This window comes from Bufo gargarizans, unplaced genomic scaffold, assembly GCF_014858855.1.
Source record: "Bufo gargarizans isolate SCDJY-AF-19 unplaced genomic scaffold, ASM1485885v1 original_scaffold_1246_pilon, whole genome shotgun sequence".
NCBI classification, from domain to species: Eukaryota; Metazoa; Chordata; class Amphibia; order Anura; family Bufonidae; genus Bufo; species Bufo gargarizans.
This window is the reverse complement of record NW_025334286.1, coordinates 131139-154686: the sequence shown is the minus strand read 5'-3', so window position 1 is coordinate 154686 and position 23548 is coordinate 131139. Positions and strand designations below refer to the sequence as shown.

At 45.2% G+C, this 23548-nt stretch overlaps 1 protein-coding gene across 1 annotated transcript in view; it reads right to left on the bottom strand.

The window, feature by feature from the left end:
* Positions 1 to 22989, bottom strand: part of LOC122923133 (diacylglycerol O-acyltransferase 2-like) — a 58214-nt gene extending 35225 nt beyond the window's left edge. Inside the window, exon 1 of the mRNA XM_044273856.1 lies at positions 22924 to 22989. Coding sequence (XP_044129791.1) covers positions 22924 to 22963 — 40 coding nt within the window. The 5' untranslated portion in view covers positions 22964 to 22989. The remainder of the gene's footprint in view (positions 1 to 22923) is intronic.
* Between the last annotated feature and the right edge of the window lie 559 nt (positions 22990 to 23548).

Below are 23548 nucleotides of genomic sequence, written 5' to 3'. Positions count from 1 at the left end.
GTCATCTCAAGCAGTGCGTTACTTATCAATTATTGGGTCAATTGTCTACAGGTTTTTCTTTTATATACGCGCCCATAGAGTCGTGGCTCCTTCTATCCACCCGATGCACGGCTTCGTACCAGCAGACGCAGCTATTCTTAGTAGACATATTTAGCATCAGGGTCAAAGTAAGCTATTGTGCATCACGGGAGTAGATTTAAGACTAGGGGGTTGGTACAGTTGCTAATACTCCTTTTTTAACATGTTCAGCTACGTTCAGTCATTTCATCAGCAAGGTAGCAGTTGCCAGGTACAGTAGCATTGTGGGTGCATACTCACAGTCCACTTACAAAGTTGGTTATGGCAAGTCTGTCTGTCGGACAGGTCTCTCACGTGTCTATTATATCCTCAGTTAGGCTCTATAGCCTGTCACGGCCACAGACTCGATAAAAAAAAAAAAAAAAACTTAAGTCCTGTCACGTCTACAGGCATCAATTCAATACGTCTGTCACGTCTACAGACACGTTAAGTCCTGTCACAACCACAGGATAGGGTCCTACACTGTATGCCTCGTCCACTATTATGCCTCAGTCTACACTCGTTCGGGGCTTGCAAGGCTACTTAGGTCACATTCTATTCTGCCATGTACAGATCTTCCCATATTCAGTCACTTCGGTGAAGGGGTGCTCCGCATGCTGGACAGCATCTCGTGTGCTGGCACGGTGGTTCTTCGCACATCGGTGGTCCGCGATACTGGTGAATAGCACAAACTGGTGTGGGCTATTCATCTTCTGCATTAATCATGTTGTGTTTTAGTAGGAGGTCTCAAGAATCATTGATGGGCAATACATCATCATCATGTGGGAGCGTGGTGTCACGTTCCGCAAGAGACTCCACACCATCATTAGGTCATGGACTGTGCCCAAGTTGATGGCAAAGTTATCCAAAAGAGGCATTCCATTTCCAGCTTCTGCAAGGAAGGCTGAACTGTTCCGTCTTCTGTCTTCAGTTCCAGAGGTCCAAAATCCGCAGGTGGTGTCCATGGACACTATTCAGACCTCGCTTACGCAACTGCACGCAGCCATCAACTCCATGGCGTTATCAATGTTGAACTTTCAGGCCAAGCTAGAGTCAGTCGAGACAGGCGATACAGCTGCCCGTTTGGTGTGCCAGAGTCCAGCAGGTTCTTCTAGCCTCCAGGCTAGTGTTGCTGGTGGGTCAGGTTCTGTACCCCCTATCGCACCGTTCACTTCGTTCCAGCCAACATTCGACAGGAAATTAACGGCAAGGACGTGAACTTAGCGTCCTTACTCATAACAGCTCATGAGGCGCCAGATAACAAGACCATAGTCTGAGGGGAGGTCTCGGTGGTCCTCAAATCTAAGGACGTGAGGTTGAATAGAAACTCAGCATACCAGAGTTTGTCTTAGCCTTTAGTCTGTACAGGAATGTTGTCTTACCCTGTTTAGGGTCCCATCCACATGCAGACTGGGTACAGTATGTTATCAATGGTCTTTCCGCAGGTTTCCATACTGGGCTATTGGCTCTTCTCTTTTTGCAGGTCTCTCTACAAGCAGACCACGTACCATCACCAGTGCCCAGGCTCGACCAGCTAGTGATGGACTATCGGTACATCTCGCCACCGCCAGGTCCCTTATGACTAAAGCCCTGTCCTGTAACACCTTGAGAATATAAGAAGGCATGGACCTTGTTCTGTAATTTTAAGAGAACCTATTCTTCGGCAGGAGTGGGCAACATCTCTTACCTACTGGCCTTTGCCGCATTTTTTTGGCCACTCACCACAAGCTGTCATTTAGCACTATTAAGTTATACCCGGCTGGGATTCATCATCATTTGTATCTACGGCATCCTAATCAACCCTCCTTGTTTTCAGCCCATCCAATTAGAATGCTACTTAGGGGATCCAGAAGGGGTCAGCTGTGGCCCGCCCTACACGACAGCCATTTACAGGGTCAATGTTCAGATTGCTTTCAGATAAACTATGCAAAACCCCTTCAGTAAGCACACTAGTTTATTGATCAAGACAACCATGTACCTAGCCTATTACGGCTTCCTCAGACCAGGCGAGTTCACCTGCGCCACAACATGCAAGAGCTATCTGAGGAAGGATCAGCTGTCATGGGATGGGTCATGCCAAGTTCTTACTTTAACGTCCACAAAGACGTCCACGAGCAGGTCAGCTCACAGAGGTTAGATACTTCCCCACTGGTAATAAGTGGTGCCCAGTTATGGCAGTGCAGGAATGGACGCGCTTTACCGAAGCAACCCCAGGGGATGCTCTTCTGCTAAAGCTGGGCTATGCGCCTTTGAGTTGTCAGAACTTTCTCAAATTCATCCGAATATTAATGAGGAATGTTGGGGTCAGTCCCAGTTCCATCACAGGGCATTCCTTTCGCATTGGCGCGGCTTCGCCGCCTCCAAACACAGCGTCTCAGTGCATGTTATTAAGAAGTTGGTAGATGGCAGTCGGCTTGTCATGCACGATATATACCAAATCCGCACTGTGAAATGTTTAATGCTTTCAGGAATCTGGTATTGTCATTTTGTTAATAACACTATTGCCCTGAGCTAGGTTTGTTATTTTTGGCCCCTTTAGCCTACCCTCCGTACAGCATACCCCTACTGCTTAGCATAGTAGGTAGGTAGGCGTACTTATCTTGAGCCGACCCAAATACAGATATAAGCTAACTAACGTAATGACACAGCAAAGCACAGAGCACAGCAATAACACTGCAGTCTCTTTCAGAACTTGATAAAACTACAGAAAATGGCTGCTGGGGAGGTTCTTATATAGTAAGGGGTAGGCAGCTTTCCTATTAGTTGCTAGGGATGTTGCTAAGCTCAGACAAAGACATTGGAGCCTTCTCATTGGCCCACAAGCAAGAAGGGAGGGATCATGGGTTCCGATGAAAAAAAAAAAAAAATCTAGAATATTCGCGAATACGAATATATAGCACCTAATTCTAAATCTTTGCAAATTCTCGAAGTGGTGATATTTGAGATTAATATTCACAATACGAATATTGGTGCTCAGCACTAAGTGAACTCACCATCACTGCAGAGAGCTCCATAGTCTCACTGCTCTTACCGTAAAGAATCCTTTTCTATGTTTGTGTACAAACCTTCTTTCCTCCAGACGCAGAGGATGTCCCCTCGTCACAGTCCTGGGGATAAATAGCTGATGGGATAGATCTCTGTACTGACCCCTGATATTATTTATACATAGTAATTCGATTTCCCCTCAGTCGCCTTTTTTCTAAAGTGAATAACCCTAATTTTGATAATCTTTCAGGGTACTGTAGTTGCCCCATTCCAGTTATTACTTTAGTTGCCCTCCTCTGGACCCTCTCCAGCTTTGCTATGTCTGCCTTGTTCACAGGAGCCCAGAGCTGTACACAGTACTCCATGTGTGGTCTGACTAGCGATTTGTAAAGTGGTAGGACTATGTTCTCATCACCGCCATCTATGCCCCTTTTGATACAACCCATTATCTTATTGGCCTTGGCAGCAGCTGCCTGACACTGGTTTCTACAGCTTGTTGTTAAACCTCATCGAACACTTCTCTGCCCAAGCCTCCAATCTATCCAGATCCATCTGTAGCAATATACTGTCCTCGGTAGAGTGTATATACATATACACCGTTGCCAGAAAAAGTATGTGAACCCTTTGGAATGCTATGGATTTCTGCACAAATTGGTCATAAAATGTGATCTGATCTTCATCTAAGTCACAACAATAGACAATCACAGTCGGCTTAACTAATAACACACAAAGAATTAAATGTTACCATGTTTTTATTGAACACACCATGTAAACATTCACAGAGCAGGTGGAAAAAGTATGTGCACCCTTGGATTTAATAACTGGTTGAACCTCCTTTGGCAGCAATAACTTCAACCAAACGTTTCCTGTAGTTGCAGATCAGACGTGCACAACGGTCAGGAGTAATTCTTGACCGTTACTCTTTACAGAACTGTTTCAGTTCAGCAATATTCTTGGGATGTCTGGTGTGAATCACTTTCTTGAGGTCATGCCACAGCATCTCAATCGGGTTGAGGTCAGGACTCTGACTGGGCCACTCCAGAAGGTGTATCTTCTGTTTAAGCCATTCTGTTGTTGATTTACTTCTATGCTTTGGGTCGTTGTCCTGTTGCAACACCCATCTTCTGTTGAGCTTCAGCTAGTGGACAGATGGCCTTAAGTTCTCCTGCAAAATGTCTTGACAAACTTGGGAATTCATTTTTCCTTCGATGATAGCAATCCGTCCAGGCCCTGACGCAGCAAAGCAGCCCCAAACCATGATGCCCCACCACCATACTTCACAGTTGGGATGAGGTTTTGATGTTGGTCTGCTGTGCCTCTTTCTCCACACATAGTGTTGTGTGTTTCCTCCAAACAACTCAACTTTGGTTTCATCTGTCCACAGAATATTTTGCCAGTACTGCTGTGGAACATCCAGGGGCTCTTGTGCAAACTGTAAACGTGCAGCAATGTATTTTTTGGACAGCAGTGGCTTCCTCTGTGGTATCCTCCCATGAAATCCATTCTTGTTTAGTGTTTTATGTATCGTAGATTCGCTAACAGGGATGTTAGCATATGCCAGAGACTTCTGTAAGTCTTTAGCTGACACTCTAGGATTCTTCTTCTCCTCATTGAGCAGTCTGCGCTGTTCATTTATAGACAATTTGTCATACTATGGACTGATGAACAGCAAGGCTTTTGGAGATACTTTTATAACCCTTTCCAGCTTTATGCAAGTCAACAATTCTTAATCGTAGGTCTTCCGAGAGCTCTTTTGTGTGAGGCATCATTCACATCAGGCAATGCTTAGATGAAGATCAGATCACATTTAATGACCAATTTGTGCAGAAATCCATATCATTCCAAAGGGTTCACATACTTTTTCTTGCAACAAAATATATATACACTTGGAAAAATGAGCGGCACTCCAAAAGGTAAAAGTGGTGAACCCTTTATTCACACCAGTGGTGCAACGTTTCGGCTCAGATCGCGAGCCTTCCTCAGGCTTGAGGAAGGCTCGCGATCTGAGCCGAAACGTTGCACCACTGGTGTGAATAAAGGGTTCACCACTTTTACCTTTGGAGTGCCGCTCATTTTTCCAAGAATATTCATCAGGGAAGTCAGTCCATTCCCTTTGGGACGTGCACCCGTCTTCTCATTTGGGAGCCAGTGCCGCCATTTTTCTTCGATTATATATATATATATATATATATATATATATATATATATATATATATATATATATATATATATATATATATATATATATATATACACATACATACATACATACATACATACACACACACACACACACACACACAGACCAAAAGTTTGGACACACCTTCTCATTCAAAGAGTTTTCTTTATTTTTTTAATGACTATGAAAATTGTAGATTCACACTGAAGGCATCAGAACTATGCACAGCCTAGTATCAGAATATGGATTGCGCTGCTCTCAGCAGCACAGGGAAGAAGGACGCAGTCTCACCCTCCCCCTGTGCTGCTGCCACCAATGAGAGCGCAGAGGGGCGGAGGAGGGGAGGTGCTGTGGCCACTGCGCCACCAATGATAACTAACGTTTAATACATTACAAATGCAGGCAGCGGCAGAAACCCAATGCGAGCACCCTGCCTCTGACAGGGCACTGAGATCCACAGCAGTTAACCCTTCCGATGCGGCACCTGAGGGGTTTATTGCCGCAGATCGCAGCGCTCTGTCAGAGGTCGGGTGCCAGGAATGGCTGTGTTTGTATATTAAACGTTAATTATCATTGGTGGCACAGTGCGCCCCAACCCCTCTCCCCAGTATTAAAAACATTGTGTGACGTAGTGCGCCCTGCCCCCTCCACAGTATTAAAATCATTAGTGGCTACAGATTCTTCTCACCTCCTCATTGGTGGTAGTGGCAGCTTCTGATCGGAGCCCCAGCAGTGTAATTGCGGGGCTCCGAACGGTTACCATGGCAGCCAGGACACTACTGAAGCTCCCTGCTGCTGTGTGTACTATGCACAGGGCAGCAGGGACATTGTGAGGTCCTATTCACCCTAATAGAGCTCTATCAGGGTGAATAGACAAGGGATTAAAAGATCCCAGGTTCTAGCCCCTAAGTGGGGGAAATAGTTATTAAATAAACTGTAAAAAAAATACAAATAAAAAAAAAGTTAAAAAAACAACACCAAAATATTAAGTATAAATCACCCCCTTTCCCAATTTTACATATAAAATATATAAACAAATAAAATATTACATATCGCCACGTCCAAAAAGTGTAAACTATTAAAATATTTTAAAAATATCTATGTGGTTAACGCCGTAAAAAGAAAAACTGTGCGACTCGCCATTTTTTGTCACCTTGTCCCCCCAAAAAATAGGATAGGACTGTTCGATTATGGGCCGGACGTTCCATAAAATGTGGAATGCACGTGGCTTTTTTTGGCATCTTATTTTTTTCGCGTGGTATCGAATGGTATCGAGTATTGCAATACTTTATGGTATCGAAACCGAATCAAAATTTTGATATCGAAACAACCCTAATACTGCCCCCTGAGGTACTCCACTAGTGACAGTGGTCCAATCTGAGTGTGTACTGTTAATAACCACCCTCTGTTTTCTATCACTCAGCCGGTTACTTTCCCACATACATTTTCCCCCAGTCCACGTATTGTCATTTTACATACTAACCTTTTATGTGGTACAGTGTCAAATGCTTTGGAGAAGTCCAGATATACAACATCCATTGATTCGCCGCGGTCAAGTCTAGAACTAAATTAGTTTGACATGACCGATCCCTCATGAAGCCATGCTGATATGGCGTTATCTGCTTATTTTTATTAAGGGTCTGACTAGGACATTACTTCATTCTCTTAGGATAGGGGGGTGTATGCCATCTGGTCCTGGCGATTTGTCTATTTTAATCTTTTTAAGATGCCGCTGTACTTCTTCCTGGGTCAGACAGGGCAATTTTAATGGGGAATTTACTTTTACATTCTGCATTTCATCTGGCAGTTTATTTTCCTCAGTGAATACAGTGGAGAAAAGAAAATCTATTTTTTCCTTATAGTTTTTTCAGTGCTTTCTTGCTACCCTCCTGTTTAAGGGTACTTTTACACTAGAGTTTTTCTTTTCCGGCGCCGAGTTCCGTCCTAGGGGCTCAAATCCGGAAAAGAACTGATCAGTTTTATCCTAATGCATTCTGAATGGAGAGTAATCCGTTCAGGATGCATCAGGATGTCTTCAGTTCAGTCTTTTTGACTGATCAGGCTTTTCAGAAAACCGTAGCATGTTGTATTTTTACCTCTGGCCAAAAATCCTGAACACTTTGACTGAACGCCGGATCCGGCTATTTTCCCATTGACTTGCATTAACGCCGGATCCGGCACTGTGTGATCAGTCAAACCGGATCCGGCTTTTGCATGTTAAACCCGAAAAATGTGAAAATAAAAAGTCCATAAATGGCGGATCCGTTTTTTCCAATGCATTTTTTCATTGTGATGAAAATCCTGATCAGGATTTAAATGTAATCCGTTTTCACACGTTTTTCCGGATCCGGCGGGCAGTTCCGGTTTCGGAATTGAATGCCGGATTTAAACAACGCTAGTGTGAAAGTAGCCTTAGCCATTTAACCTCTTCCAGGCATATGACGTACCGGTACGTCATGTATAGTTCCGATCACTGCCGCCCAGCGGGCGGTGATCGTAACTGGGTGCCTGCTCAAATCATTGAGCAGGCACCTTGGGTCAATGCCCAGGGGGGTCCTGTAACCCCCCCCCCCCCCCCATGCTGGCGATCGCAGCAAACCGCAAGTCAATTCAGACCTGCGGTTTGCTGCGTTTCCTGGTTATTCGGGTCTCTGGAGACCCGATAACCCGGAACAGGATGGTGATCGGTGGTGTGATAATACACCACCAATCACCATCCTGCGATCCTAAGAGGTGATGGTGACATCGCCTCTCATTGGTCGGCTGGGCAGTTCAAATTACAGCAGCGCTCCTCTCCTCCTTTTTTTCGTCCGGGAGCCGAGGAGAGAGGAGCGCTGCACATCGATCCCCAGAGCCAGAACCCCCATCTGTTAAGGGATCATCAGCCAGCACTCCCAAGGTATTTAGGGAAAGGTTAGGTTAGGCAGGGATATTCAGGGAAAGTTAGTGAAAAATAAAAAAATAAAAAAAGCCAGTTTTTGTTGCATCACCCTAAAATCGGTGTCTGGGGTCCACAGCACAGCTGTGTGACCCTAGACCAGTGGTTGGCAAACTTATTAGTAAAATGAGCCAAATATCGACAAAACAGCGATTTTATTTTTTTTGAGAGCCAAATTTTTTAAACTTCAAATATATAGGAAGGTACATTGTTATTTACTTCATAAGGGTATTCCTAACCATCTGAACATACCTTTCTCAATCCTCGACACTACATCTTCTTTCACTCCACAACGTTTCACCCTATAAGACGCACGTAGGTTTTAGAGGAGGACAATATGGAAAAAAATATTTTTCATTACACCTCAGGTCAGACCACTAATCAGAACCTCAATGTTAATAAGACCTCCCTGAGATCAGATGTCAGCTCAGACCCCAAAGTAAATGACCCCCTCAATCAGACCTCAGATAAGAGCCCCATGCCTCTCATCATCCCCATCAAACATGATGCCTCTCATATCCCCCATTATGATTCTCATCACCCCATTGCCTCAGATCAGCCCCAAGTTTCATAAAATAAAAAAGCACTTACCTCTCCGGCTCCTGGATGCCGCTGCTCCTCACCACCCGCGCTCTGTGTTCCTCCTGCTGTCGGCTGTGCTGTGAACTGGCGTGCACAGCGTGAGGTCACAGAGCGCCTCACACTGTGCGCAGCCCTGCACAGCCTACAACCGAGGACCAGGAAGCGGTGAGTACAGAGGCTTCACCGCTTCCTGGTCTTCACCCTCCTACCTATTTTTGCTACGGGCAACGAAAATGCTATCGCACTGTACATGTGACCCCGCACCTGGAAGAGCCAATATCAGGGGGCTAAAGAGCCGCATGTGGCTCTAGAGCCGCAGTTTGCTGACCACTGCCCTAGACCCACCCAGGGGTGCTGTCACAACCAGACAGCTGAGAAGCTCTGACAGAGGCCTTTCAGAACCTCCTCCTTGAGTTTCTGTGTTGTGGTATTCAGCTCCTCCTCTCGTTAGCCTCTCTCAGCTGTCATGTGTTGGACTAATTGCTTCCCTTTAAATTCCTCCCCAGAAGGCTTTTCTGGGCGGATTATACTACTTCCTGGAGTGTGTGTGCATGCTGACTCTGTTCTCCTGTTTGCTTCAAAGCTAAGTGTTGTACCTTTATCTGTTATTTTCTGTTTGCTGGATCCCAGGTGACCCTGACTCCCTCCGTATCTTGTGTAGGGAGCCGGTGGTCGTGTCCCCTCACTATTGTAGGGTGCTCAGGGCTTTATAGTCAAGGTTCGTGGATATGCAAACCTCCACCATTCGGATCTTTGCATAGGCTGAGCAGCCAGGGAAAGTGCCAGGTCTTCTGCAGGGGTCTCCCTTGGTTCCTTAGTTTTTGGATCCAGCGAGTCGTTTATACATGTTGCTTTGCCTTGTTTCCTGTACACCGTCCGTGACAGGTGCTGCAGCTTGCCCCCCCAGCGTACGCTGACTGTGGCCGGCACTCTTAGCATCTGGCCACTGTTAGAGCATCGCACACCCCACCTCTGATCAACTTCGGACAGTTGATTTTTTTTTTCCTTCACATTTTTGGGCCTTTTATTTATTTTTTATATATATTTTTTGGTCTGTTAGGTTTAGGGTAAGTTCGCGAACACCCATGCCCCCACACACGCACACCAAATAAAGTTTATCACGCACACACACACACACACACTCACCTATGGCCCACCGGATGTTCTCGGCCGAAGAGACATACGCCCAGCTTGCCTCCGAGTCCGAGAGCCCCAGTGAGGACAAGGATAACCCCACTTTCCTTTTGTCATCAGTGTCCTCCTCATCATCTAGCGATGATGATGAGCCCCCAAGGCGGCGGAGACGCCACCAGGCAGAGCAAGGGGACCGCCATGCTAGAGACCCTGTGGCCCACACTAGTACGAGCCACGAGGACGTTTTGGGGCCCTGTGCTGCACATGGGCCTAGTCAAGAAACCTAGTGTCAGGCATTACTGGAGTGGGGACATCCTCTACCAGACCCCACGCTACTGTATGGTCATGACACGCTCCCGGTTTGAGGCCATCCGGAAATGCCTGCATTATTCAGATAATGCAGCATGTCCCCCCCAAGGTGATCCTGCCTATGACCGCCTGTACAAAATCAGGCCAGTCATCGATCACTTTGGAGCCAAATTTGTGCAGGCCTATGTACCTGGAAGGGAGGTCGCGGTTGAGGAGTCTCTCATTGCTTTCAAGGGGAGACTAATTTTCCGCCAGTATGTTCCCTCTAAGCGGGCAAGGTATGGCGTGAAGCTATACAAACTTTGTGAGAGTACCTCAGGGTACACTTACAAGTTTCGTGTGTACGATGGGCGAGATTCCTGTATTCAACCCCCAGAATGTCCCCCCACTCTGGGTGCTAGCAGGAAACTTGTGTGGGACCTTATGCACCCACTGCTAGATAAGGGTTACCACCTGTACGTGGATAACTTTTATACTAGTATCCCCTTGTTCCAGTCCCTTGCCGCCAGATCCACGTCCGCTTGTGGGACCGTGCGGAAAAATCAACTCTGCCTCCCTACCCACCCCCTCCAGGTACCTATCCCCAGGGGTGAGACCCGTGCCCTTACCACTGGAAACCTGTTGCTGGTCAGGTATAAGGACAAGAGGGATGTCCTTGTACTGTCCACAATTCACGGAAACTGCATCACCCCTGTCCGTGTGGGAGGTACCGCGGCAATGGTCCTCAAGCCCGATTGTATCGTCGACTACAATCGGTATATGGGAGGAGTTGATCTCTCTGATCAAGTCCTCAAGCCATATAATGCCATGCGCAAAACCCGGGCATGGTACAAAAAAGTTGCGGTCTACTTGGTGCAGGTTGCCATGTACAACTCTTTTGTGCTGTCCCGGAGCGCTGGCAACACAGGAACATTCCTTCAGTTCTATGAGGCAGTCCTCAAGGACCTGATCTTTTCTGACCCGGAAAGAGCAGGCCGGAGTACCTCAGGAACTGTAGGCGCCCGGATCGTCCCTGGCCAACACTTTCCAGGTGTGGTCCCCCATACTGGAAAGAAGGGACGGACCCAAAAAAAGTGCAGAGTGTGTCACAGGAGGGGGATACGGAAGGACACCACTACTCAGTGTGACATGTGCCCCGATCATCCGGGCCTCTGAATTATTGGTTGCTTCAGGGAGTACCACACTTCCATGGAGTACTCAATTTTTGTTCCCCTTCCCCAATTTAGCCACTGACAATCGGATAAAAAACTATGGTTCTCAGACTTGAGACACAAAAACGAAAAGAAAAATTTCAAAAATATTAGACATATTAGGTATCGCCGCGTCCGTAAGAATTTGCTCTATAAAAATACCCCATGACCTAACCCCTCAGATGAACACAGTAAAAAAAAAAAAAAAATTTAATAAAAACTGTGCCAAAACAGCAATTTTTGGGGGAAATTTTCCATTTTAATCTGTTTTCCAGTAACAAAGCAAGAGTTAACAGCCAAACAAAACTTAATATTTATTACCCCGATTCTGCAGTTTACAGAAACACCCCATATGTGGTCGTAAACTGCTGTATGACCAAACGGCAGGGCGCAGAAGGAAAGGAACGCCGTATGGTTTCTGGAAGGCAGATTTTGATGGCCTTTTTTTGGGCACCATGTCCCATTTGAAGCCCCCCTGATGCACCCCTAGAGTAGAAACTCCATAAAAGCGACCCCATCTAAGACACTACACCCCTCAAAACTGATTTTACAAACTTTATTAACCCTTTAGGTGTTCCTCAGTTTATGGTAAATGCAGGGCTCCAGACTAAAAAAAAATATATCAAGGAGCCTTTGGCTCCTAACCTGAAAAATGTAGTCGCCAAACTAAAATTTTTAGTCGCCAAACTTAAAATACATATAATTACGGTATAATAATAATAAAAAAAAAACAAAAAAAAAAAACACACATCTTACCTAGGGTTGTCACGATACCAAAATTTTGACTTCGACACCATAAAAAAGTATTGCGATACTCGATACCACGTGAAAAAAATAAAAACACCAAAAAAGCCGCGTGCATTCCAGATCTTATGGAACGTCTGGACCATAATAGAACAGTCCTAACCTAATTTTTGTCAGGACAAGGTGACTAAAAAAATGGCAAATTGCAAGGTTGTTTTTTTTTCTCTGTTACAGCGTTCACCGCATAGGAGACATTTTTTAATATTTTATTAGTTCACACTTTTTCGGGTGTGGCGATATGTATTTTTCTATTGTTTATATATTTTATATGTAAAATTGGGCAAGGGGGTGATTTAAACTTAATATTTTGGCGATTGTTTTTTTTACTTTTTTTAATTTCATTTACATTTTATTTAATACCTATTTACCCCCTTAGGGGCTAGAACCTGGGATCTTTTAATCCCTTGTCCTATTCACCCTGATAGAGCTCTATCAGGGTGAATAGGACCTCACACTCTCCCTGCTGCTCTGTGCCCTGTGCACACAGCAGCATGGAGCTGACTATGGCAGCCAGGACTTCAATAGCGTCCTGGCTGCCATGGTAACCGATCAGAGCCCCAGGCTTACACTGCTGGGGCTCCGATCAGAAGCTGCCAATGCCACCAATGATAATACTTGGGGGATGGAGGGTTGGGGGCACACTGCACCACCAATGATTTTACTTTATAATACTGGGGTTGGAGGGGGGGGGTGTTCGGTGCACTGCGCCACTAATGAATATCGTGTATGCTTAATACAAACGCAGGCTGCGCTGCGGGTGCCGGACATATCCCATACCCGGCACCGAGCCTCTATGACTGCACGCTGCGATCCGCCGCTATTAACCCCTCAGATGCCACACCTGAGGGGTTAATAGCGGCAGATCGCAGTGCGCAGACAGAGGCTGGGTGCCAGGTATGGGATGTGTCCGGCACCCTGAGTTTGTGTTAAGCATAAACGGTATTCATTGGTGGCGCAGTGGCCATAGCCCCTCCCCTCCTCCTCCCTGCTATGAGCCCATTGGTGGCAGCGGCAACAGCGGTACAGGGGGGAGGGACTGCCTCCTTCTTCCCTGTGTTGTTGAGAAGAACATGGCACGCGCTGACACCGCGTGCCATGTCAGTAATGTGGAGGCGGCAGAGGTCTAGGCACAAATGCAACCAAAAATTATATGTACCCTAAAAATAGTCCCAACAATACTGCCACCCTATCCCGTAGTTTCCAAAATGGGGTCACTTTTATGGAGTTTCTACTCTAGGGGTGCATCATGGGGGCTTCAAATGGGAAATGGTGTAAATAAACCAGTCCAGCAAAATCTGCCTTTCAAAAACCACACGGCGCACCTTTCCCTCTACGCCCTACCGTGTGCCTGTACAGTAGTTTACGGCCACATATGGGGTATTTCTGCAAACTACAGAATCGGGGCAATAAATATAGCATTTTGTTTGGCTGTTAACCCTTGCTTTGGTACTGGAAAAAAATGGATTAAAATGGAAAATTTGCCCAAAAAAAATCTAAATTCTGAAATTTCATCTCCATTTGCCATTAACTCTTGTGGAACACCTAAAGGGTTAACGACGTTTGTAAAATCAGTTTGGAATACCTTGAGAGGTGTAGTTTCTAGAATGGGGTCATTTTTGGGGTATTTCTATTATGTAAGCCCCCCAAAGTGACTTCAGACCTGAACTGGTCCCTAAAAATTGGGTTTTTGAAAAATTTCAAGATAAGCTTCTAAACTTCTAAGCCTTGTAACGTCCCCAAAAACTAAAATGTCATTCCCAAAATGATCCAAACATAAGATAGACATATGGGGAATGTAAAGTAATAACTATTTTTGGAGGTATCACTATGTATTATAGAAGTAGAGAAATTGAAACTTGGAAATTTGCAAATTTTTGCAAAAATTTTGGTAAATTTGTTATTTTTATAAATAAAAATTATTTTTTTAACTTTATTTTACCAGTATCATGAAGTACAATATGTGACGGGGAAAAAATCAATAAAATAAAAATATGAAAAAAAAAAATCACAGAATGCCTGGATAAGTCAAAGCGTTTTAAAGTTATCAGCACTTAAAGAGACACTGGTCAGATTTGCAAAAAATGGCCTGGTCCTTAAGGTGTTAAATGCTTTCTTTTTGTCATTTTTTGCTTTCTTTACATTTCCATTTATCCACATTGGTTTTTTCTTGTTCCTTAACCTTTTATTCCCATAAGGTATGTACCTCTCACAATTAGATTTTAGGATGATTTTCAAAAATATCCAGTTTTGTGGCTCTATTTTTATTTTTGAGGACTTTGTCCCAGTTAGGACTTTGTCTTAGTTGGCTAAACATAGCTTTTTGGAAGTTTGGTATTTTTGTTCCTCCCTGTAGAAACACTCTTTTGAATGATAATTGGAAGGTTATTACTTTATGGTCACTATTTCCCAGGTGTCTCCCGACCTGCACGTCTGTTGTTCTGTCAGGCCTATTGGTTAATACTAAGTCCAGTATGGCCGTCCCTCTAGTCGGGTCCTGAACCAGTTGGGAGAGGTAATTGTCTTTGGTTATTGCCAAGAACCTGTTTCCCTTATGAGATGTACAAGTTTCAGTTTCCCAGTCTATATCTGGGTAGTTGAAGTCGCCCATAATAACCACCTCATTATGATTTGCCGCCTCGTCTATCTCGTTTAGTAGTAGATTTTCTGAGGACTCTGGTATATTAGGTGGTTTATAGTAAACTCCTATTAGTATTTTATTGTTGTTTTTAGCGCCATGTATCTCTACCCACAGTGACTCCACATGTTCATGTCCCTCACTTATATCTTCCCAGACTGTGGGCTTTAGATAGGACTTTACATAAAGGCAGGACCCCCCCCCCCCCCCCCCTTCTCCGGTTTTGCGATCCTTTGCGTACATTAACCGCCCAGTCATAGCCATCATCCAGCCATGTCTCAGTTATTCCCACTGTCATAGCTATCATCCAGCCATGTCTCAGTTATTCCCACTGTCATAGCCATCATCCAGCCATGTCTCAGTTATTCCCACTGTCATAGCTATCATCCAGCCATGTCTCAGTTATTCCCACAGTCATAGCTATCATCCAGCCGTGTCTCAGTTATTCCCACTGTCATAGCCATCATCCAGCCATGTCTCAGTTATTCCCACTGTCATAGCTATCATCCAGCCATGTCTCAGTTATTCCCACTGTCATAGCTATCATCCAGCCATGTCTCAGTTATTCCCACTGTCATAGCTATCATCCAGCCATGTCTCAGTTATTCCCACTGTCATAGCTATCATCCAGCCATGTCTCAGTTATTCCCACTGTCATAGCTATCATCCAGCCATGTCTCAGTTATTCCCACTGTCATAGCTATCATCCAGCCATGTCTCAGTTATTCCCACTGTCATAGTCCTCCTCACACATCACCAATTATAGTTCCCCAGTTTTATTAGTCAGGCTTCTGGCATTAGTGCCGGGAGCATTGCCACATGAGAGAGGTGGCGTGCTCGCTATATGTCTGTCTCAATGATACAAAGTAATATTGACATTAGCAGTAATTAGGCTCCTGAGGAGACAGTGTTGAGCTACAGTGTTAGCAGACGAATTCCAGAAGCGCTCACTAGTATGAATGGGCCCCCTCACACGCCGGGCCCCTGTGCAGCTGAACCGGCTTATGTCCGCCCCCGAGTCTCACACTACCATCACCCGCCTGCCCTGCTCTCCTGCTTACTAGTGCAGACATTCCCCTGACTGGCAGAGGAAGGGTCCGGCTGCAGCAGTGCTCTCCCTGAACTGACATACCCTCATCTGCCAACCTTGTGTCAGATCCGGGCTAGCCTCCCTGGCACTCTTCCCTCTACCCCGCTTTCTAACTGTTATCCAGTAGGGATGAGCGAACCCAAACTGCGAAGTTCGGGTACATACCGAACTTTGCAAGTTTAGATACTCAGACCAGAACCAGGACTTTTTCACTGAACTCCGAGTTGGGGTGATTTTATTCTTTTCTGCTATAACGTGGTTATATAGGAAAATAGCATTCTTAAGACAGAATGCAAAACAATATGGCCATTTAGGGGTTAAAAAACCATCCACTTGATCGCAATACAGCGGCTTCTTCTGAACAGGACCTGCGCAATGATTTCACTGCTCTCTCCCACGTGGTGACGTCATCACCCAAAAAATTTCTCTGCCAGTTAAAACCAGATAGTAACATCTTTTTTTGTAATCTCTTTATTTTCCGATTACAGATTTTTTTAATTCTATTTTCTGAACATGATTACGGGGGCGGCCATCTTGCCTGAGCTGTTTTAACCCCTTTAGGACACCGCCTTATTTCACCTTAAGGACCAGGCCATTTTTTGCAAATCTGACCAGTGTCACTTTAAGTGGTGATAACTTTAAAACGCTTTGACTTATCCAGGCCATTCTGAGATAGTTTTTTTCGTCACATATTGTACTTCATGACACTGGTAAAATGAAGTCAAAAAATAAAATTTTTATTTATAAAAAAAATACCAAATTGACCAAAAATTTAGTTAAAAATTGCAAATTTCCAAGTTTCAATTTCTCTACTTCTATAATACATAGTAATACCTCCAAACATAGTTATTACTTTACATTCCCCATATGTCTACTTCATGTTTGGATCATTTTGGGAATGATATTAAATTTTTTGGGGATGTTACAAGGCTTAGAAGTTTAGAAGCAAATCTTGAAATTTTTCAGAAATTTTCAAAAACCCAATTTTTAGGGACCAGTTCAGGTCTGAAGTCACTTTGCGAGGCTTACATAATAGAAACCACCCAAAAATGACACCATTCTAGAAACTACACCCCTCAAGGTATTCAAAACTGATTTTACAAACTTTGTTAACCCTTTAGGTGTTCCACAAGCATTAATGGAAAAGAGATACAATTTCAAAATTTCACTTTTTTGGCAGATTTTCCATTTTTTTTTCCAGTTACAAAGCAAGGGTTAACAGCCAAACCAAACTCAATATGTATGGCTCCGATTCTGTGGTTTACAGAAACACCCCATATGTAGTCGTAAACAGCTGTACGGGCACACGGCAGGGCGCAGAAGGAAAGGAATGCCATACGGTTTTTGGAAGGCAGATTTTGCTAGACTGGTTTTTTTGACACCATGTCCCATTTGAAGCCCCCCTGATGCACCCCTAGAGTAGAAACTCCAAAAAAGTGACCCTATTTTAGAAACTACGGGATAGGGTGGCAGTATTGTTGGTACTAGTTTAGGGTACATATGATTTTTGGTTGCTCTATATTACACTTTTTGTGAGGCAAGGTAACAAGAAATCGCTGTTTTGGCACCGTTTTTATTTTTTGTCATTTACAACATTCATTTGACAGGTTAGATCATGTGGTATTTTTATAGACCAGGTTGTTACGGACGCGGCGATACCTAATATGTATACTTTTTTTTATTTATGTAAGTTTTACACAATGATTTCTTTTTTTAAACAAAAATAAAATATCATGTTTTAGTGTTTCCATAGCCTGAGAGCCATAATTTTTTCAGTTTTTGGGCGATTACCTTGGGTAGGGTATGATTTTTGCGGGAAGAGATGTCTGTTTTATTGGCACTATTTTGGGGTGCGTATGACTTTTTGATCGCTTGCTATTACACTTTTTGTGATGTAAGGTGACAAAAAAATTATTTAGCTGTTTTTATTTTAATTTTTTTATGGTGTTCTTCTGAGGGGTTAGGTCATGTGATAGTTTTATAGAGACGGTCGATACGGACGCGGCAATACCTAATATGTATACTTTTTTTCCCCCCCTATTTTTACCAATTTTTTTTACTTTATTTGGGGAAAATGACGTTTTTGTTTATTTTTACTTGAAACTTTTAATTTTTTGGGGGGGGAAACTTTATTTTTTCAACTTTTTTTTCACTTTATTTTTTGTCCCACTTTGGGACTTGGACTTTTGGGGGTCTAATCCTTTACAATGCATTCCAATACTTCTGTATTGGAATGCATTGGCTGTATGAGTAATACTGTGTGTTACTCATACAGCTTCCGGCCTGTGAGATCCAGGGGGTTGGATCTCACAGGCTCGTCACAGGAAGGCAGCGGCGATGCCTCAGGAAGGCATTGCGCTGCCTTCCATGCCATCGGGTCCCCCCTACAGCCCCATGGGGACCCGATGGCACTACCGCACCAGGTAAAAGCCACAAACCGCAGGTCTGAATTGACCTGCGGTTTGCGGCGATCGCCGACATAAGGGGGTCACTGGACCCCCTTGCGCATTTAGCCGAGGTGCCTGCTCAATGATTTGAGTAGGCACTGGGTTTCGATCACCGCCCACCGGTGATCGGAAATACACATGACGTACCAGTACGTCATGTGTCCTGAAGAGGTTAACAGCATTTACAAAGCATTAGAATTGCTTTACGGCAGCCCCATGGACCATACACACAATGGTCTGGAGGGGACCTCAGCGACTCCTATGGGAGAGTTTTCTGGGCATCCTCTGTGACCTGTGCAGAGGTCATTGTACAAGGAAGGATAGATACGCTGTGATATCACCTATTGTGAATGGTGGATCCTGTCTTATCTGTACACAGAGGTGATATAATTACAGGCAGGATTAGAATGACAGATAAGCAGATGACTGCAGTAAAGTGATCTGTACAGACCAAGAAGTGGCGCCTATTATTAGGCTTAGGCCCCTTGCAGACGAGGGATACGGATTAGGTCCACATGCGTTCAGGAAAACTTGCACCATTTCGCAAGCAAGTACAGTCAGTTTTCGATGCGATTGCGTTCAGTTTTTATCGCACGGGTGAAATTCACATTGATGCATTTTTCACGCACGTGATAAAAAAACTAAAAGGTTTACAAACAACATCTCTTAGCAACCATCAGTGAAAAACGCATCGCACACGCACTTGCTTGCGGATGCAATGCGTTTTTCACGCAGCCCCGTTCACTTCTATGGGGTCAGGGCTGCGTGAAAAAACACAGACTATAGAACATGCTGCGATTTTGACGCAAAGCACAAGTGATGCGTGAAAACCAACACTCATGTGCACAGACCCATTGAAATAAATGGGTGCGGATTCAGTGCGGGTGCAATGCGTTTGCATCATGCTTTGCACCCGCACGGAATACTCACTCGTGTGAAAGGGGCCTTCGTTGTTAGTGCAAAAAATTAAGGATTTTATGGTTTTAGTTGAAATATAAACTTAAAAATATGCTAAACAAAGTGATTTAAACAGCAGGTTCTTTTCTGATGATCACACACTTGAAATCAAACACGTGAACGCTCACAAGCTCGCAATGTTTGTCTGCTTGTATAGGTGCTTTTTTTCCTCTGTCTTGATTCATAGGGAAGAGCTGAGTTAGGGCTCATGCACACGACTGTATTTTTTGCCGTCCACGAAACACAGATCCGCAAAAAATAAAAATGGACAGATGTGTGGCGTCCGTTTTGTCCAGAAAGGACATGCGGACATGGAATGCTCAAGGAGTCTTTTCAGTTTTTTTTTTTCAAACCCCATTGAAATAAAAAACACGGAATAAAAATACATTCGTGTGCATGAGCCCATAGTGTCTGGCCTCAACCATGACTTGCATGTATTTTTACACAGAACTGCCGGAGTCCATGTCATCTTTACTGCATTATCAGGCTGGACCAGCAATGCATTTCCCACAGAACAAAACCAGCTCTGCTACATCTCTGACTATTATACAGACTAGCGACCTAAGGCCTCATGCACACGACAGTTTTTTTTCACGTGACCGTTTTTTCGTCCGTGGGTCTTACTTGATTTTTGGAGGACATGAAAAAAAAGTCGTTTTGGTGTCTGCCTGGCCGTGCGGAGCCAAACGGATCAGTCCTGAATTACAATGCAAGTCAATGGGGACGGATCCGTTTGATGTTGACACAATATGGTGCCATTTCAAACGGATCCGTCCCCATTGACTTTCAATGTAAAGTCTGGAGTTCTTTTATACCATCGGATTGGAGTTTTCTCCAATCCGATGGTATATTTTAACTTGAAGCGTCCCCATCACCATGGGAACGCCTCTATGTTAGAATATACTGTCGGATATGAGATACTTCGTGAAACTCAGATCCGACAGTATATTCTAACACAGAGGCGTTCCCATGGTGATGGGGACGCTTCAGGTTAGAATATACTACAAACTTTGTACAAGACTGCCCCCTGCTGCCTGGCAGCACCCGATCTCTTACAGGGGGATATGATAGCACAATTAACCCCTTCAGGTGCGGCACCTAAAGGGGTTAATTGTACTATCATATTCCCCTGTAAGAGATCAGGGCTGCCAGGCAGCAGGGGGCAGCCCCCCCCCTCCCCAGTTTGAATATCGTTGGTGGCACAGTGTGCGCCCACCATCGCCCCCCCCCCCCTCCCTCTATTGTAATAAATCGTTGGTGGCACAGTGTGCGCCCACCATCGCCCCTCTCCCTCTATAGCAGTAACAACATTGGTGGCAGTGTGCGGCCTCCCATTTCCCCCCCCCCCCCCATCATTGGTGGCAGCGGAGTTCCGATCGGAGTCCCAGTTTAATCGCTGGGGCTCCGATCGGTAACCATGGCAACCAGGACGCTACTGCAGTCCTGGTTGCCATGGTTACTTAGCAATAGTACAATAGTAGAAGACTCACAGTTACCTGCTTGCTGCTGCGATGTCTGTGTCCGGCCGCTGCCACCAATGATGGGGGGGGGGGGAATGGGAGGCCGCACACTGCCACCAATGTTGTTACTGCTATAGAGGGAGGGGGGCCGATGGTGGTTGGCACACTGTGCCACCAACGATTTATTACAATAGAGGGAGGAAGGGGGGGCGATGGTGGGGGCATACTGTGCCACCAACGATTTATTACAATAGAGGGAGGGGGGGCGATGGGGGGCGCACACTGTGCCACCAACGATTTATTACAATAGAGGGAGGGAGGGGGGGCAATGGGGGGCGCACACTGTGCCACCAACGATATTCAAACTGGGGAGGGGGGGGGTCTGCCCCCTGCTGCCTGGCAGCCCTGATCTCTTACAGGGGAATATGATAGTACAATTAACCCCTTTAGGTGCCGCAGGCAGCAGGGGGCAAGTCTTGTACAAAGTTTGTAGTGTATTCTAACTAGAAGCGTCCCCATCACCATGGGAACGCTTCTGTGTTAGAATATACTGTCGGATATGAGTTTTCACGAAGTGAAAACTTAGATCAGAAAAAGCTTTTATGCAGACGGATCTTCGGATCCGTCTGTATGAAAGCAACCTACGGCCACGGATCACGGACACTGATGCCAATCTTGTGTGCATCCGTGTTCTTTCACGGACCCATTGACTTGAATGGGTCCGTGAACCGTTGTCCGTCAAAAAAATAGGACAGGATACACGGATCACGGCCTCGGCTGCAAAACGGTGCATTTTCAGATTTTTCCACGGACCCATTGAAAGTCAATGGGTCCGCGAAAAAAAACGGAAAACGGCACAACGGCCACGGATGCACACAACGGTCGTGTGCATGAGGCCTAAACTCGTAAATTGGAACTGCACTGATAACCATTTATTGCTGCTGTCAGGACATGTTGAGAGTTGTAGTTTCATCCCAACTGAACAGTCAGAGGTTGCAGGCTACACAAATGTAGCAGAGCTGGATCAGTTATGGGCCTAATAAGTACTTTTACACAGGACTGCAGGTTTCAGCAGTACAGATCAGCAGTACCTGTCCCAATGACTAATTAGCAGCTCAGTACTAATGGCAAATAAACGTATAGCGGCACACTCGTCAAGCTCGTCTGTTTCTTAGACCTCAATTAGACGGGAGCAGTGGAGTCTGTCGATATTCTGCCGACTATTTATGAAAGTCGCACAGCAGCAGATGAATGAGGCGTCTTTGTATTAGTCAGGTGATCCCATTCCAATTAGCCAGGTCTAATTACTACGTGCATGATAAAAGGAACAAATGACCTGTGAAAGGTACAGAAACCAGAAACTGCAAATTTTAATGCAAAAAAAAAAAAAAAAAAAAAAAAAAAAAGGTAGTCACCACTCAAAACCAACAAAAATAGGCCACCCTGGAGTGGAGTAAAAATTAGGTAATTGCAAAACTAGTCTAAATCTATATAAAAAAAACCTCCAAATAAGGCACACGCTCAGTATTAGGCTACTTTCACACTAGCGTTCGCTGGTCCGCTCGTGAGCTCCGTTTGAAGGGGCTCACAAGCGGACCCGAACGCTTCCGTCCAGCCCTGATGCAGTCTGAATGGATGCGGATCCGCTCAGACTGCATCAGTCTGGCGGCGTTCAGCCTCCGCTCCGCTCGGACAGGCGGACAGCTGAACGCTGCTTGCAGCGTTCGGGTGTCCGCCTGGCCGTGCGGATCCGTCCAGACTTACAATGTAAGTCAATGGGGACGGATCCGTTTGAAGATGCCACAATATGGCTCAATCTTCAAGCGGATCCGTCCCCCATTGACTTTACATTGAAAGTCTGGACGGATCCGTCCGAGGCTATTTTCACACTTAGCTTTTATATGCCAATATAATGCAGACGGATCCGTTCTGAACGGAGCCTCCATCTGCATTATTATGATCGGATCCGTTTAGAACGGATCCGATCGAACGCTAGTGTGAAAGTAGCCTTAAATGCACCTAACAAAAAGTTTCAAACAGCATTATTTCCACCCAAAACAGGCGAAAACATCATAGTAAATGTGCCCCATAGAATCAAAATCTGCCAGATAATAGAGGACGCAAGCAGCATAGCAGTGCCAGGTGCCCGCACTCACCCTGCCGCAGCCCGGAGTTCGGAGTGTTGAGTGTCTTCATGTTGCAGCCTGCAGTACCACACACCCCCACACACTGAATGGTACGGGCGGCTCATCGCTGAGCCTTATATATAAAGAGGGAGGCGGACACAATCAAGGAGGAGGAGTGACAGATGGTATTCCACCTGCTGCAAAGGTGCCAGCTGCATTCACATGCACAGAGAGGGTGATCAGTGCTGGCACCAGGCACAGTGAACCATGCAGTAGTCCACAGATCCCCCATAACAGTGTGCCATCCACAGATCCTCATAACAGTGTGTTATCCACAGATCCCCCATAACAGTGTGTCATCCACAGATCCCCCATAACAGTGTGCCATCCACAGATCCCCCATAACAGTGTGCCATCCACAGATCCCCCATAACAGTGTGTCATCCACAGATCCCCCATAACAGTGTGCCATCCACAGATGCCCCCATAACAGTGTGTCATCCACAGATCCCCCATAACAGTGTGTTATCCACAGATCCCCCATAACAGTGTGTCATCCACAGATCCCCCATAACAGTGTCCTCCACAGGTCCCTCATAACAGTGTCATCCACAGATCCCCCATAACAGTGTGCCATCCACAGATCCCCCATAAC